The following is a 17331-nucleotide window of genomic DNA, read 5'->3' on the forward strand; positions in this document are numbered from 1 at the left end:
CTTTATTGGCCAAGTGTGACTGGACACACAAGGAATTTGTCTTTAGTGTCCATAAAAGAAAATATAGATTTGTCAAGAATCATGAAGTCCAACGCTTAATGATTGTCATAGGGGCCATTTAAGCAACGAAGTAACAATATTAATAATGATGATAAACAAGATGACCCCCAGGTCCCTTCCAACTCTTTTATTCTGTTAATCTGAGTTTTAGGTGCTCCACCAACCGAGGGTCTCCAGAGGTGAGTGCATAGCATAGGATTGTATGGAGGGCTGTAATTATTTTAATTTGAAATGGTTTTTATATTGAGCCATGTTTATTTTTTGTTGTGAGTTCTTAGGGAGTTGGGCGGCATAGAAATGTAATTGAATAAATAAATGCATAAAATAAGTGTGGTATAAGCTCTCTCCTGCTTGGAGCAGGGGGTTGGACTAGAAGACCTCGAGGTCCCTTCCAGCCTTTCCGTGGAAAGCGCCGCCCAGCCCCGTCTGAAATAAGACAACTCGGTTGCAGGCAACGGGCATTTCCTCCCGTGGCCTCCAGAGGGCGCACGAGGGGGAGGCGGAATCCCATCCAAGCAGAGCCGGAATTAACGAGTTTTTTTTCCCGCCCCCTTACATGCCCTCGCTAAACATGGCGGCGCGCAGAATTTGCGTCATCGGTGTGCCCTGACCCAAAATGGCTACCGACGGCGTGCCCTGACCCAAAATGGCCGCCGCGGCTTCAGGCGGGGAGTGCGACGCAGGGCTAGGCGCGACGCGAGGGATGGGGCAGACACCCCCCCGGCCACCCCCACCCCCCGCCATGCCCCGCTGGTTGGAGCGTCTGGCCAACGTGGTGCTACGGGTGCCCCCCGTCGCCCTCCTGGACCTGCTCTACCGGTGGGACGTGCAGGCCTTCGCCGACACGGGGCGCCCCCTGGCGGACCAGCTTCAGCTGCGGGGGGGCGGCCTCTGGGGCCTTTACTACGCCGGTGAGGGGCGGAAAGGGCACCACTCGGAGAGCTCGCGCGGCGGCCCTTCTGCCAAAGGCCAGGGGAGGAGGGGCAGGGGGACTCCAAGTCCCAAGGGGCGCTGCAGGGGCTGGGGAGAGTTGCTGGGGGGGTTTCTCGCTCCCTCCCCACCCCCAGGAAGGAGAAGCACAACTGGCGAAAGGATGAAAAGCCTGGGGAGGAGTGAGGGAGGGGGCACAGCCCCCTTGAACCCAGAACACAGGCTTCCTGCCCCCCCCAACACACCCACTCTCACTTTCTACTTTTACCTAGAAAGTGGGGCGGGGGGGGTCTCTCTCCCTCTCTGACACACCCACACACAAAGAAGTCTCCTGTACTTGGAAATGGGGCAGGGTCTCTCTCTCTCCCGCTCCCTCTCTCTCACGCACACATATACTGTACACACCTCTACCTGGAAAGAGGGCAGGAAACACACATATAGAAACATAGAAGATTGACGGCAGAAAATGACCTCCTGGTCCATCTAGTCTGCCCTTGTACTATTTCCTGTATTTTGTCTTAGATAAGTGCATCTATGTTTATCCCAGGCATGTTTCAATTCAGTGACTGTGGATATACCAACCAGGTCTGCTGGAAGTTTGTTCCAAGCATCTACTACTCTTTCAGTCAAATCATATTTTCTCACCTTGCTTCTGATCTTTTCTCTGCATGGCCCATATCTGGCCAACCAATATTGGTACACGTAGGGTTTTTTTTCTCCAGCATAGAATTAAAAAGAATACATAGTTTCCAACACAAAATCAAGCTTAATAATAATAAGAATAATAATAATAACAATAAGAATAATAATAAGAAGAAGAAGAAACATAGAGACAGAAAGGGTTAAATAAGATTCAGGAGGGAAGTTATTTTATTAGGAAAGTGAACATAAAAACAAGGGGACACAATCTGAAGTTAGTTGGGGAAAAGATCAAAAGCAACGTGCGAAAATATTTGACTGAAAGAGTAGTAGATGCTTGGAACAAACTTCCAGCAGACGTGGTTGGTAAATCCACAGTAACTGAATTTAAACATTCCTGGGATAAACATAGATCCATCCTAAGATAAAATACAGAAAATAGTACAAGGGCAGACTAGATGGACCAGGAGGTCTTTTTCTGCCGTCAATCTTCTATGTTTCTAAGCAAAGTCGTAAGGCCGGGCAAAAACTCGCTTCACAAAAAAATGTCTCGCTTAGCAACGGAAATGATGGCCGTAAATTGAGGACCGGCTGTATTGACTTGTGATAGGTCCATGTCCACCCATCCAAGGCTGTTTGCAAGGAGAGCAAAATAAGAATTAAAAGAATGAAAACACAGAAAATTTAATCTTTTGTGACTTTTTATCGTTACTTATCTAATGTTTTTTTTTGTACAAATTACCAACCTATAATTGTTTGACTAAATAAACAAACAAACAAACAAACAAATAAATAAGTAAATGTTCCTCTCCCCCCCTTCCTCTCCCCTTTTCTGAGGTCACCTGCTGTGCCTGATGGTCTTGGTGCTCCCGCTGCTCTCCCTGGTGCAACTCTACCTCCACCTGTTGGCCCTCCTAATGCTTTACCTGTCCCACCAGGTAGCCTGGTAAGATATCTGCTCCTTCCTCTCCCCCCCCCCTTTGAAAAGTCCCTGGGAGGAGGGGTAGGGATATCCCTGGCCTCCCTCACAGGGCTGTTTTTTAATTTAGGTATTAAATGTCTTAATGAATTAATTAAAGATACTGGCTCATCAAAGGTATTCCTTTCTTAAATTATTGATCAAATGCATTGATTTCAATGTACTGCTGGTTGCATTTATTCCATTTATTTATTCATTCCCTTAATTCATGTATTACATATGCATTTGTTTATTGACATTTGTCATTCATTACATTTGCTTCTTACATTTATTTACTATCATATATTGGTCTGCAAACTTGGCGACTTTTAAGATTGGTGGACTACAGCTGCCGGGGGAATTCTGGGAGTTGAAGTCCGCATAGCTTGAGAAACGGGGTGGGTGGGAGGCTGCTTTAGACAGCCAATCAGGTAATGTTGTGTTTGGGTCTCCTTTGCGCCCCCTTCTTGCTCTTCCAGGGACTACATAGACCATGAGGTGGAGCGTGGAGTCCAGGGCGCCATCTATGAGGATCCGGTGGCCTTTGGCCACTTTGCCACTGCACTGACTGGTGAGGAATGGGGAGGGTGGGAGATGGCTTGATGGGCAGGGAGCAAGGGATCTCCTGGTGGTCTCCCTTGCTTGTCTGGTTGTTGGAAATTGGGGCGCTGGGTGGGTCAGTGAGGGGTGCATTGCCCAGGCAGACCATGGCTTTAACTGCAGAGAATTTGGGGGAAAGAGAGGGAGGGAGGAAAGAGGAAAAGGAAGAAAGGAGGGAGGGAAGAGAGGATGGGAGGGAGAGAAGGAAGGAGGGAGGGAGGAAAGAGGGAAAGGATGAAAGGAGGGAGGGAAGAGAGGATGGGAGGGAGAGAAGGAAGGAGGGAGGGAGGAAAGAGGAAAAGGAGGAAAGGAGGGAGGGAAGAGAGGATGGGAGGGAGAGAAGGAAGGAGGGAGGGAGGAAAGAGGGAAAGGATGAAAGGAGGGAGGGAAGAGAGGATGGGAGGGAGAGAAGGAGGGAGGGAGGGAGGAAAGAAAGGAATAAAGGAGACAGAAGGAAGAAATGAGGGAGGGAGGGAAGAGAGGAAGGGAAGTAGAGAAGGAAGAAAACAGAGGGAGGGAGGAAGGAAAGAAAGGAATAAAGGAGACAGAAGGAGAAAGGAAGAAAGGAGGGAAGGAAAGGACTGAGTGAGAGAGGAAAGACAAAGGAAAGGAGGGAAGGGAAGAGGAAGGAAGGAGAGAAAAAGGGAGGGAGGGAAGGAAAGAGAAAAAGTAAGGAAGGAGATTAAGGAAGAAGGGAGGAAAGAAAGGAAGAGAGAAAGGGAAGATAGTAGGGGAGGAGAGAAAGAAGGAGACAGGGAGGGAGAGAGGAAAAGACAACGGAAAGGAAGGAAGGAGACAAAAAGGGATGGAAGGAAGGAAGAAGGGAAGGAGAAAAAGGAAGGAAGGAGATGAGGGAAGAAAGGAGGGAGGAAAGAAAGTGAAAGGAATAAAGGAGACAGGTGGAGAGAGGGAAGAAAAAACGGAGAGAGGAAGGAAAGAGAATATGATGGAATGGATGGGGGGGACTAAGGGAAAGAAGGATGGGAGAAAGGAGAGAAAAGGAAGAAGGGAAGGGAAGAAGGAAGGCAGCTCCCTCCACGATTCCTAGCCGTTTCCTTGGCAAAGCCTTCCATAGGATCCTCCACTTTGCCATTGCCGCCTTTTGGGGGCCCAAGAGAGACTGGCTGGCCGGCCCCAAAGTCTTAAGGCAAGACTAGAATTCGGAGTCTCCCAATTTTCCCTCTGGGGCCCTCAAAGCCCCAGCTCCATCTTCTCATCCTGCAGCAACATGGGTGACCATGGGGGTGGGGTGGGGGTGATGACCTCTAAGGAGTCGCCCCCCCCCCCCGTGGGGGCAGAAGGGGCAGCTGCTATGGGTTGCAGCTGAGCCCACGTGAACCCTTCCCTGCCCCCTGGTGGCCAAGCATGGGCAGACTTACTTACTGCTCCCCCCTCTCTCTGTGTCCCCCCCCAGGGCAGGTGGGGGTCGTGGCCCTCTGCGCTCTGCTGCTGAAGACCCGGCAGGTGGGGCTGCTCGGCGCCCCCCTCCTCCCGCTGGCCGGCCGTCTCTGCTGCCTCCCCCCGCAGGCTCTGCCCACCCTCCGCTCCTGTGGGGTGGTCCTGGTGGCTCTGCAGCTCCTCTGGGGGGCAGCTTCCTCCCTTGGGGGGCTTCTCTGCACGGCTGCGGCCGGCTGCCGAGACCTCTGGCAGGTAAGGAGGGGCCTGGCCTACCCTTCCTCCTTCCTCCTCTCCATGAGCCCCACTCCCTTCCAGCACTGATGATGGTCCCTAGCTGGGTGATGAAACGTCTAGGAAGAAAGCCACCAGACTGAGAGAGCACTAAGAACCCCACAGTCCTTCCTCTTCCTCCGCCTCCTCTTCCTCCGCCTCCCCTTCCTCCTCCTCTTCTTCTTCCGCCTCTTCTTCCTCCTCCTCCTCCTCTTCTTCCTCCTCTTCCTCCTCCTTCTTCCTCCTCCTCCTCCACTTCTTCCTCCTCCTCCTTCTGCTCTTCTTCCTCCTCCTCTTCCTCCCCGATCTTGCCCCTTCTCCAAGCGCCCATGCTACTCTCCACCCTCGGTCCCAGGGGGTCTTTTCTAGCCCTCCCCCCTGAGTGGGTGAGGAAGACCACCCAGAATGGCCCAGCACGGAGGCGGGAGGGGGAGAGCATTATTGGGGCAATCTCCTCCGTCCGAAGCCCCCTCTTCCCAGATGGGGGAGCTCCCCCCCAACCCCTCCTCCCTCCAAGACCCTCCCCCTTCTCCGCTGCCCACCCCGAGGGGTCGTTGTGCCGGCTGAGCTTTGGCCGGCCTGCTCTCCTCATCCTCATCCTCTTCCTCCACCCCCTTCAGAAGACGGCCAGTGTTGCCGACTTCGTCCGTAGCCAACTGCCCCCCCAAAAAACCCGGTCTTTGCAGGACCCGCCGGTGTACCGTTTGGCGAGCCTGGCCGTGGCGCTCTGGAGGCGGCTGGCGGTGCCGCCGGTCTTCTCCGCCTTTTGGCTGGTCCTGTTTGCCCAGCAGATCTTCAGCCTGGCCTCTTCCTCCTCCTCCTCCTCCATCCACCTTCTCTCCCAGCAGAGCTGGGTCTTCCTCATCCTGAGCAGGTAGGAGCTGCACCTGGGAGGGGGAGGGGAGGAGGAGGAGGAGGAGGGAGTCCCAGGGCAGCCGGTCCAGCTGGTCCTGTTGTCTTCCCAGCGTGGCCCAATGCTGCAGCACCCCCTACCTGCTCATCGGACTCACCTTCGCCGTCTCCTACCTGGCCCTGGGATGCCTCCAGCTGGCCCGGCTCTATTTGATTGGCAGCTCTGGAGTCTTCCAGGAGGACAGCGTCACCCACAGGTGAGAGCACTCTTTTGGTCCCCGAGCTAAAAAATGGTTCGCCATCACCGCCCTACCAGGTTTACCCAGCCGTGAGGGTCTCCCGAAAGCAAGACCCACCTCTCTTTTGTCTCTTTCGCGCACCTGCCCACTTTCATCCCTTCCAGGGGCGTGACGGAAGGGGTGACGCTGTTGCTGCTGGCCATCCAGACAGGCCTCCTGGACCTTCAACTCCTCCAGAGGACCTACCTGCTCACCGTCATCTTCTTCATCGTAGCCACCTCCACGCTCCAGTCGGTGACCGAAATAGCTGAGCCAGTCGTTTTGGGTCTGGGGGCATCACAGAACAGGTGTGGGGTGGGGGTGGGGGCTTTTTCCTGGTCCTGGGTTTTCGTCCAGCAGGGGAAGAGGGGATCCTCAATGTACGGCCACAACAGAACCCCGAAAATGGTGTCATTAAGCAAAAAAGAGGAATCGGGCCATTATAGAACTTGGAATAGATTTTACAATTGGCTAGGAATTAGGAATCAAAGTAAGAAACGGGGGGAAAAAACCCACCCTAAAACCTGAATGATAAAATATTCGTGTATACAGTGATCCCTCGATTTTCGCGATCTCGATCTTCGCGAAACGCTATATCGCAATTTTTCAAAAAATATTAATTAAAAATATTTTCCCACCCGATGATGTCACTCCCTTCCTTTCTCATCTTTCTTTCTCTCTCTCTTTCTCTATCTTGCTTCTTCCTCTCTCACACTCTCTTCCTCCCTCTCTCATCTCTTTCTTTCCTTCTCTCTCTTTCTCTATCTCTCCCCCTCTTGCTCTCGAGCGGCGCGTGGGTGGCGGGGAAGACCCAGGGAAGGTTCCTTCGGCCGCCCAGCAGCTGATCTGCTCGAGGAGCCGAAGATCCGGGTTTCCCCTTTGCGTGGGCGGCGGGGAAACCCGGATCTTCGGCTCCTCGCTGCTGCGGCGCTGCCAAGCAGATCAGCTGCTGGGCGGCCGAAGGAACCTTCCCTGGGTCTTCCCAGGGGCGGAAGTAAAAACACCATCTGCGCATGCGCGGCCATGGAAAAAAAAGGGCACGCGTGCGCAGATGGTGTTTTTACTTCCGCACCACTATATCGCGAAAAATTGATTATCGCGAGGGGTCTTGGAATGGAACCCTCGCGATAATCGAGGGATCACTGTACAGTGATCCCTCAAGTTTCACGATCTTGATCTTCGCGAAACGCTATATCGCGATTTTTAAAAAAATATTAATTAAAAAAAAACCACTTCCGCGTTTGGCTTCGGGAGTCAGCTGGGAAGCGGCGCGGCTGTTTTAAAAGGTCGCCGCTGGCCTGGGGGGCTTTCCAGCACCCCCCCGAACCCCCAACCCGGGTTTGGGGGGGTGCTGAGAAGCCCCCCATGCCGGCGGCGACCTTTTAAAACAGCCGCGCGGCTTCCCAACTGAGTCCTGAAGCCAAACGCCAAAGGCAAACTTCCGCGTTTGGCTTCAGGACTCAGTTGGGAAGCCGCGCAGCTGTTTTAAAAGGTCGCCGCCGGCATGGGGGGCTTCCCAGCACCCCCCCAAACCCCCAACCTGGGTCTTCCCGGCCGCCCACGCAAAGGGGAAACCCCGGCTCCTCGCTGATGCCCGCCGCTCGCCTGCCCGCCAGCAAGAGGGGAAAACCCAGGGAAGGTTCCTTTGGCCGCTCAACAGCTGATCTGCTCAGTAGCACAGCAGCAGCGAGGAGCTGAATCGGAGTTTCCCCTTTGCGTGGGCGGCGGGGAACGCAAACTCCACCATCTACGCATGCGCGGCCATGGGAAAAAGGGCACACATGCGCAGATGGTGTTTTTACTTCCGCAACCCTACATTGCGAAAAATCGATTATCGCGAGGGGTCTGGGAACGGAACCCTCGCGATAATAGAGGGATCACTGTATCTGAAATTGTAGGTTAAATTACTAATGGCAAAAAAGTGTACCAACTTAAATGGTAGAGTAGGAAAGTAGTGTGAGGGTGTGGGTGTGTAAAATACAGTGATACCTTGTCTTATGAACTTAATTGGTTCCAGGAGAAGGTTCGTAAGGCGAAAAGTTTGTAAGACGAAACAATGTTTCCCATAGGAAACAATGTAAAATGGATTAATGCGTGCAAGCAAAAAAATAATCGCAAAAACGGCGCTCTGCTGGGTACCGCCGCCCGGCTGTCAACTTAGCGTTCTCCCAAACGCCGAACCCGAAAAGTTCAGCAAAAGTTCGGGTTTGGGTTCGGGAGGCTGCTGAGAAGCGCCGCCGGCCGGCTGTCACCTTTTGAAACAGCCCAAGGGCTTCTTGGCATTCTCCTGAACGCCGAACCCATAAGTTCGGCAAAAGTTCGGATTCGGCGTTCAGGTTCGGGAGCCTTGCAGAAGAGCCGCAGAGCTGTCGGCCAGTTGGGAGGCTCAAACGGAGGTGGGGAATCCCAATAGGGAATTCCATGGGCGGAGCTTTAACATCATGGAGACGTCTGTCTGGAGTCCACGTTTCGGCCGGCCAAGAAGGACGTCTCCGTGACATCAAAGCTCCGGCGATCCTGCGCGGAATGAAAAACCTTGCCGAAATCTTGCATGCCTGCACATCTCGCGAGATTTTCTTCCTGCGCATGTTGCAGAAACCAAATTTCGCTCCGATGTGCATGCCCAAAGCTGTGCGTGCACCAGCAGTGGTAGTGGTGGTTAAGTTGGGACCCCCGCCTGTCCGATATCCCCCACCCCCATTTTTTCCCTCCCATCTTGCAGGAATTTCTGGAAACACTTCCGTGGCGTGACCCTGTGCCTGTTCCTCTTGGTGGCTCCCGGCGTCATGGCCTACAAGATCGGCCACTTCTTCCAGCCGGACTTCTGGCTGGTCATCCTCATCTCCAGCTGCATGTTGACCTCCCTTCAGGTACGGCTCTTCTATTTTAAAAAATCAATAAAAAATGGAAGAAGGTAAAGTTTCCAGGGAGGAAGCTCCCACCAGAACCCATCAGGCACAGCCAGGACTCCAGGCGTCCCTGAGTGGGTGCGGACCTGACGTCCGTGTGCCCTTCTCATAGGTGATGGGAAGCCTCTTCGTCTACGGGCTCTTTGTGTCCGAGCTCCTCCGGGAGACCCCCGTGGAGAAGATGGACGAGATCCTCTACGGGGTCCAGGCTGTCAGCCGAGTCCTGGAGTTCCTGGTGGCCCTGTGCGTGGTCACCTACGGCACCTGGGGCTCCCTCGTGGGGGAGTGGTCGTGGCTGGGGGCCTCGGTCGTCATCGTCCACTGCTACTTCAACGTCTGGCTGAGGGCCCAAGCCGGGTGGCGGAGCTTCTCGCTCCGCTGGGAGGCGGCCAAGAAGATCGGCTCGCTCCCCAGGGCCACAAGCAGGCAGCTGGAGGACCACAACGACCTCTGCGCCATTTGCTTCCAGGTGAGCAGGCCCTCTCCCCCTCGCCCCCACTAGGCAGCCCACCGGGATGGGCTTTGTAGTGTAATGCAGCCGAAGGACAAAGAGCTTGAGGATGTTTAAAATTAAGGGGTGTCCGTTGGTTTCATTGAGGGCCACAATCACAGGGTTGTGTTTGATCTCAGAAGAGCGGGAGGGGGCAGCTCGACATCATTGTTGGCCGAAGCACTCTGCCAACGAAAACGGACTCCCGAGCTCCATTTTCGGCTGCAACAGCCTCCTGCAACTCTGCCAGCTAAAATGGAGCTCCAGAGGGCTGTGAGTGGAGCTCTTAAGGGCTTTAAGCAGAGCTGCGGAGGGTCATGGGTGGAGCTCTGGAGGACCCTGGGCAGATCTCCAGAAGGCCGTGAGTGGCGCTAGGAAGGGCCGTGGGCGGAGCTGTGGAGGACCCTGGGCAGATCTCCAGAAGGCCGTGAGTGGCGCTAGGAAGGGCCGTGGGCGGATCTCCAGAAGGCCGTGAGTGGCGCTAGGAAGGGCTGTGGGTGGAGCTCTGGAGGACCCTCGGCGGATCTCCAGAAGGCCGTGAGTGGCGCTAGGAAGGGCTGTGGGTGGAGCTCTGGAGGACCCTCGGCGGATCTCCAGAAGGCCGTGAGTGGCACTAGGAAGGGAAGTGGGGGAGCTCTGGAGGACCCTGGGCAGAGCTCTGGAGTTCTTCATCTCACACCTTCCTTTTTCTGTCTCTCTCTTTTTTCAGGAAATGACGGGTGCCGTGGTCATGCCCTGCGGCCACATTTTCCACGAAGGCTGCCTTCGCAAGTGGTTCTACGTGCAGGACAACTGTCCTCTCTGCCACCGGGTGGTTCAAGTCCCACCTACCAAGGAAGTCCGGCGAAGCAGTGGTGGATTAGAGCCGACATCTCAGCCGGAGCATGAAGGATCCGTCGGCCAGCAGAACGTAGCAAACTTCAATGACGACGGGCCGCTGGACCCTGGTACATCCAGTTGTGCAGAGCAGCCTGGGCTTTGGACCCAGGGGTCTGCTGGGGAAGACCATGTGGGTCCTCAGGGGGCCGTACCAGGGCTCAGCCCTCCCCAAGAAAGAATCCCCACCACAGAAGAAAATGACCCACTGCCTGTGCTGGAACATCTGGAAAAATTCAGGGAATCAGTAGAGGCCCGGTCGGTAGGGCAGCACTCTTCTCATAGCGAGCTGAGATTGCAAAGAGCTGCTAGTCCTCCTTGTCCCTCGGCTCCTCCAGGTGTTGAAGGGCATCGGGAGAGGCCCACGCCAACAACTGCCGGCTGTCCTTCGGTAACCGGCAGCGATGCTGAGATTGTGGGTGAGATTCGGGAGCAAGTGGACAGTCTCAGGGACTTCCTTCCCACGTCCCTCCCCGACCCTCAGCCATCACTCGCTGGCATTTCTCCCCAAAAACTCTCTATCCCCTAACCTGCACTTTCTGCTCCGCTTACCCTGTCAATTGCCTTTTGTCAGGCTCAACTCAGGAACGTCGTCAGCTGGAGGAGCGTGTTTTTTGAACCATGCAAAGTTGTGCTTGGAAAGCCCGTTGCGAGGGAATTCGCCTCTTTTTGTGCTCGGGAAACCCGTCGGCTGGAATCCCACCCCAAGCTGGAATCTCTTTCTCTCTCGGCTAAATTGAAGCAGGGATTCCGAAGACAAGCAACTTGAAGGCGCGTAGACTTCAACTCCACGCATCTTCAAGTGGCCAAAAATTGGTCCATGCGAAATAAAGGCGAGTTGTGGATTTTCAGTGTGCAAACAGGCAAAAGAAAAAAGCCACAACTCTGCAGAAGGGGGGGGGGGGGGGAATATAATAGGGTCATTAACCCCAGAATGGGAGGGGTAAAAATATGTGAATTGCCTAACACACACACACCAAATTCAAAGGCGGCCAGTGTGAGACAAAGTCAAATCCTGCAGGGTTGACAATTAAAAGTTAGCTTAACTTTACCAAAGAGATTTAATCACATGGGTGGACATTTAAATAGAGTCAGGGGAGAAGGGCAGAAATTGCCAAAGGACAGTCCAGTTTTGTATAAATGTATTATTTTGACACTAAAATATCTCAATTGCGACCCAAGTCAATTTTTTATTCTTTTCCTTACACCTTGGTCTGCGTTGTGTGTTTTGTCAAGACAAGATCCGTTGCTGAACCTGCCTGCAGGAGTTGTGGGTGCTCCCAACACTGGGGGGTTTTAAATAAGAGATTGACAGGCATTTGTCTGGAATGGTTTGGGCTCTGCTGCTTGAGCAGGGGGTTGGACTAGATGACCTGCAGGGTCCCTTCCAATTCCGGTTATTCTGTATTAAGACGAAGAGAGACGTGATCGCAGTCAACCAATATTTGAGGGGCTGCTACAAAGCAAGAGCGCTGGGGAGACCTCATTTGGACCACTGTGTCCGGTTCTGGAGACCTCACCTACAAAAAGAGATTGACAAAATTGAAGGGGTCCAAAGACGGGCTACAAGAATGGTGGAAGGTCTTAAGCATAAAACGTATCAGGAAAGACTTCACGAACTCAATCTATAGAGTCTGGAGGACAGAAGGGAAACATTTTAAAATGTGAAAGGGTTAAATAAGGTCCAGGAGGGAAGTGTTTTTAATAGGAAAGTGAACACAAGAACGAGGGGGCACAATCAGGTTAGTTGGAGGAAAGATCAGAAGCAACGTGAGAAAATATTTGACTGAAAGTTGTAGATGCTTGGAACAAACTTCTAGCAGACGTGGTTGGTAAATCCACAGTGCCTGGGATACACATAGATTCCTCCTAAGATAAAATACAGGGAATAGTATAAGGGCAGACTAGATGGACCAGGAGGTCTTTTTCTGCCGTCAACTTTCTATGTTTCTAAAACCAGTCGAGCTCAGAGGGCACCAAGGACTCCAGAATATATTAATTTTGTGAGCCTCTTAATCAGAGGTCTTCAAACATGGCAACATTAAGATTTATGGACTTTATGGTCATTTTGTGAAAAAAAGAACTAAGGAGAAATTAGTTAGAACAATTAATCCATGGAGCAGCCTGCCTCCAAAAGTTGTGAATGCCCCAACACTGGAAGTTTTTAAGAAGATGTTGGATGACCATCTGCCTGAAGTAGTGTAGGGTCTCCTGTCTAAGCAGAGGGTTGGACTAGAATACCTCTAAGGTCCCTTCCAACTCTTTTGCTTCTGCTGTTGTTATTGTTATTATTATTATAATTTCCCAGAATTCTTCAACCGACTCCGATTGGATAACAGAGTCGAGTGACAATAAGTCAGGCGAGATGACTGGGGCCCGTACTTGTCCACCTGTCTGGGAAGAGTTTGATCTGGTGACACCTGATGAAGTGGACAAGGCCATTGGAGCTGTGAGTTCCACCACCTGTTTACTGGATCCGTGTCCCTCCTGGCTGGTCTCGGCCAGCAGGGAGGTGACACGGAATTCTGGGAGTCAATGTCGACAAGTTTTGAAGTTGCCATGTTTGGGAGCCCCTTGCTCTTGATTGTCTCTCAACTTGTTTGTTTTCTCATGGACGTTTCATTACCCATCTAGGTAACCTCATCAATGCTTCCATCGGATCTCCCATCAATACATTAAACCAGTGTTTCCCAACCTTGGCAACTTGAAGATATTTGGACCTCAACTCTGGCTGGGGAATTCTGGGAGTTGAAGTCCAGATATCTTCAAGTTGTCACGGTTGGGAAACACTGCATTAAACTTTAAGTTTTCTTTTTAAAAAGAAGGATATGCAAAGGAAAATTAATACAAGGAATGGGTTTTATCCCTCGCCCTCCCTTACAAAACAATGGACGGGCTTGGGAGATTTTGTAATAAACGCTTGGCAGCTGGTTTCGGGCCAGACGCACCATTACAAAAATAATTAGCTGTTAAATCCACAGCGGTGGAAGAAGAGAAAGGCGGAATTTTGCTCCTTCCTTCCTTCCTTCCTGGGGTTTCTGTTGCTTTCTCCAAGTGTTTCCTCTGACGCACCCAGGACAATGGCATTTTGACTCTGAGCCACAATCCATTTAGACTAATGACTTCCGCGGATATCCTATCCACGCTTTGCTGTCTTTCCAGCTGTGCCTAACATCAGATGAACCTGGCTGGCCAGGATTGGCCTGGATGACCTCTCCCAGAACTCTTAACAAGCATGGGGAATTCTGGGAAATATGCAGCCAGAATATCACTGCAGTAAATTGGAGAAGAAATTGTATGCATTATGTCAATTCACACCTCTAGCTGAAGGTGTAGCTGTTGGTTTACGGTTAGTCCTTAACATGGGAGTACAATTAAATCCAACATTTAGCAATAGAACTTTATTACTGTTGTGGTTAGCTCTGGCCCAGCTCCTGCCCCAAGGACTGTGGGTGTGGGCGAGACATCCACATGCTGCAGGCCTGTTTTGCTCCTGGTGGAATCTGATGATGAAGGCTCCTCTGACCAAGAAGACATGAGTGACAGGGAGGAGGAGAGTGGGGCAGACAGCTCAGAAGGAGATCAATTCTCTAGCTCCTCCTTGGATTCAGAACAAGAGTTAATGATACAGCCACGCATGCGGAGAGCGATGCATAGGCAGCAACAACTGAGAGATTATGATCAAAGAAAATGAGGCCACCTGTGGTTGGGTGGGGCTGTGGTCATTAGTGAGGCTGCTATAAAGAGCAGCCTGTGGGTTTGGCCATTGTGGAGGATTATCCGATCGTTGTGTTTCGTGACTGCTTTGCTGACTTTGACCTTTTGTGTGCTGATTTTTCCCTGCTTTGAAACTAAACCAGAGCAAAGTGTGTTTCACTTTGTGAAAGAAGAAGGACTGTGAATTGCCTCACAGCTGCAAGCTAAGTATCTCAGGACTGATAAGGGACTTGTACCAATTACCAGTTTGTTTGGAGACGAAGGCTCTTGGCTATACCAAAAGAGGGCTTGGTTTAAGGGAATTTTCATTATAAAGAACATTGTTTTGAATTTTCAAACGTGTGTGTGTCTGAAATTGTATCTGTGCATTTTCGGGAGGATTCTACCAGAGAGCTCGACAGAACAATTTATATACTGCTTTGCAGTGCTTTTACAGCCCTCTCTAAGCGGTTTGCAGAATCAGCCTCTTGCCTCCCAAAATCTAGGTCATCCTTTCATCGACCTCGGAAGGACGGAAGGCTGACTCAACCTTGAGCTGGTCAGGATCGAACTCCTGGCAGCGAGCAAAAAAACCCAAGAAAGTTCATTTGCCTCTTATGGGAGGGGGGGGGGGATCACCTTTGGGACTTGTAATATTTCCCAGCTACTCTCCCCTGCTTCTCCGGCACTTGTGCAGACCATAATGTGGTTGGCTCTGGCCCAGCTCCTGCCCCAAGGAATGTGGAGGTGGATGCAGGGGAAACATCAACACGTCATAGGCCTGTTTTATTGCCGACAGAGTCAGGTAGTGCAGTTTCCTCGGACGAAGAAGGTGGGGGTGACTTGGAAGAGGGGGGGCTTGGCACACAGCCCAGGAAGCCAATCTCCATTATCTTTGGTCGATTCGGATGAGGAAGTGTTAGACCCACGCAGGTGCAGAGTTATGCATTGAAGAGACCAATTGAGGACATATTACAGGAGATAAGAGAGGCCACCTGTGTTTGGGTGGGGCTCCATTAATTAGAGCTGCTGCTATAAATAGCAGCGTGTGGGTTTGGCCGTTGTGGAAGATTATCTGATCGTTGCTCTTCAGGACCGTGCCTTGCTGTTTCCGGACTTTATTGATTTTTCACAACTTTGAAACCAAAGCAGAGCAAAGTGTGTGTGTTTCACTTCGTGGAAGAAGGAGAGCTGTGATGTTCCTTCACAGCTGCTAGCTAAGTACTTAAGGACTGATTAAGGGGATTGTACAGACTACCAGGTTGTTTTGGGACGAGTGCTCTTTGCAATACAAAAAGGGTGCTTTGTTTCTTTTGAATTTTTGTCATAAAGAACATTGTTTTTGAACTTTCAAGTGTGTGTGTGTGTGTCTGAAATTTGTACCCTTGAATTTTCAGGAGACTCATACCAGAGAGCCCGGCAGAACACGTAATAAGTGTGATTGGTGGTGGTGGTGCTTCTGGCCAACAGCTGCTCCCCGGAGGAGCTCTACTCAATGGCCGCCTTAAATTATCCGCCATAAAACTGTAAGGATAAAACCCTGCACAAATTCCCTCCTCGTGGTGAGTAAAGAGTTCAATCATCTGGTTGCTACAAATTACACTATTTTTCCCCCCTGCCAACTCAACCCTGGAGGAATGCAGTTTGGAAAGACTTTGATGAAGAACCCTTCGAAGTTCCGGCCTTCCTACCTTCACCAGGTAAAAAGCCGCTTCCATCATCACCAAGGGGACATCCGTAGACATAGAAACATAGAAGACGGATGGCAGAAAAAGACCTCCTGCTCCATCTAGTCTGCCCTTCTGGGAGTTGAAGTCCACAAGCCTTAAAAACTCAAGTTTGGAGATCTCTGGGTTGAGTCCTCAAGCACTTGGAGCCAAGAGCAATTAATTGGGGGGGGGGGCATGGATGGATGAGTGGTGGGAGGGACACGGGGTAATTATAATTTTCCTCTGCTCCCAAAGGATTTTAGTGGAATAACAAACAATTAGAGAGCAAGATTTCTAACACAACAGTCCCAACCGCTGCCTCCCCACCAAAGATGTGCATTTTAAAGATGAACAGAGTTGAAAGGGACCTTGGAGGTCATGTAGTCCAACCCCCCGCCCAAAGCAGGAGACTCTACAACTATTTCTGACAGTCCATCTCTCCTTGAAAGCCTTAAACATAGAAACATAGAAGACTGACGGCAGAAAAAGACCTCCTGGTCCATCTAGTCTGCCCTTATACTATTTCCTGTGTTTTATCTTACAATGGATCTATGTTTATCCCAGGCATGTTTACATTCAGTTCCTGTGGATTTACCAACCACGTCTGCTGGAAGTTTGTTCCAAGGATCTACTACTATTTCAGTGATGAAGTTCCCACAATTTCTTAAGGCAACTTCTCTTCCATCAGTGGATTGTACTCACTGTCAGGAAATTTGTTTGTTTGTTTGTTTATTATTGATTGATTGATTGGATTTGTATGCCGTCCCTCTCTGTAGACTCGAGGCGGCTAACAACAGTGGTAAAAACAATATGTAGCAATCCAATAATAAAACAACTAAAAATCCCTTATTATAAAAACCAGACATACATACTGACATACCATGCATAAACTGTAGAGGCCCAGGGGGAAAGTGTATCTCAGTTCCCCCGTGCCTGACGACAGAGGTGGGTTTTAAGGAGCTTACTAAAGGCAAGGAGGGTGGGGGCAATTCTGATCTCTGGGGGGAGCTGGTTCCAGAGGGCCGGGGCCGCCACAGAGAAGGCTCCTCCCCTGGGTCCCACCAAACAACATTGTTTAGTTGACGGGACCCGGAGAAGACCCACTCTGTGGGACCTAACCAGTCGCTGGGATTCGTGCAGCAGAAGGTGGTCTCGGAGATATTCTGGCCCGATGCCATGAAGGGCTTTATAGGTCATAACCAACACTTTGAATTGTGACCGGAAACTGATCGGCAACCAATGCAGACTGCGGAGTGTTGGTGTAACATGGGCATATTTAGGAAAGCCCATGATTGCTCTCGCAGCTGCATTCTGCACGATCTGGAGTTTCCGAACACTCTTCAAAGGTCGCCCCATGTAGAGAGCGTTACAGTAGTCGAGCCTCGAGGCGATGAGGGCGTGAGTGATTGTGAGCAATGACTCCCGGTCCAAGTAGGGCAGCAACTGGTGCACCAGGCGAACCTGGGCAAACGTCCCCCTCGCCACAGCTGAAAGATGTTTCTCTAATGTGAGCTGTGGATCGAGGAGGACGCCCAAGTTGCGGACCCTCTCTTCTTATTTCAAGGTTGAATCTCTCCTGATTGTTTCTATCCACCGTCCCTTGTCTGGGCCTAAGACGGTGTCATGCCGGTGCAGACGTTGGTGAAAAACCAACGGGGCTTGCCAC

General features: G+C 51.4%; 1 protein-coding gene across 4 annotated transcripts; it reads left to right on the forward strand.

Moving 5' to 3' along the window:
* Positions 1-772: 772 nt before the first annotated feature.
* Positions 773-11441, forward strand: LOC139170079 (RING finger protein 145-like). Of its 4 annotated transcripts, none has more exons than XR_011559563.1 (11): positions 773-971; positions 2467-2575; positions 3067-3158; positions 4602-4837; positions 5542-5729; positions 5821-5964; positions 6111-6240; positions 8708-8855; positions 9007-9363; positions 10094-10331; positions 10835-11441. XR_011559563.1 is itself a non-coding variant. In XM_070756827.1 (11 exons), the coding sequence occupies exons 1-11, from the start codon at positions 803-805 to the stop codon at positions 10876-10878; spliced, it is 1908 nt and encodes a 635-aa protein (XP_070612928.1). In that variant the 5' UTR covers positions 773-802; the 3' UTR covers positions 10879-11441. The 4 variants fall into 4 exon arrangements, 3 of the variants coding, with proteins under 3 accessions (XP_070612928.1, XP_070612927.1, XP_070612929.1); XM_070756827.1 differs by having other exon boundaries at positions 6111-6293; XM_070756826.1 differs by having other exon boundaries at positions 6111-6293; positions 10094-11441.
* Positions 11442-17331: the final 5890 nt, after the last annotated feature.

The sequence above is a fragment of the Erythrolamprus reginae genome, chromosome 7, assembly GCF_031021105.1.
Source record: "Erythrolamprus reginae isolate rEryReg1 chromosome 7, rEryReg1.hap1, whole genome shotgun sequence".
Lineage (NCBI taxonomy): Eukaryota > Metazoa > Chordata > Lepidosauria > Squamata > Dipsadidae > Erythrolamprus > Erythrolamprus reginae.

Bases quoted from the DNA above. Each gene is read 5' to 3' on its own strand.
- LOC139170079 (XM_070756826.1), top strand. From the start codon at position 803: ATGCCCCGCTGGTTGGAGCGTCTGGCCAACGTGGTGCTACGGGTGCCC. The intron at 2,576-3,066 runs GTAAGATATCTG...TTGCTCTTCCAG, and splicing joins CTGTCCCACCAGGTAGCCTG to GGACTACATAGACCATGAGG. The intron at 4,838-5,541 runs GTAAGGAGGGGC...CGGTCTTTGCAG, and splicing joins GCTGCCGAGACCTCTGGCAG to GACCCGCCGGTGTACCGTTT.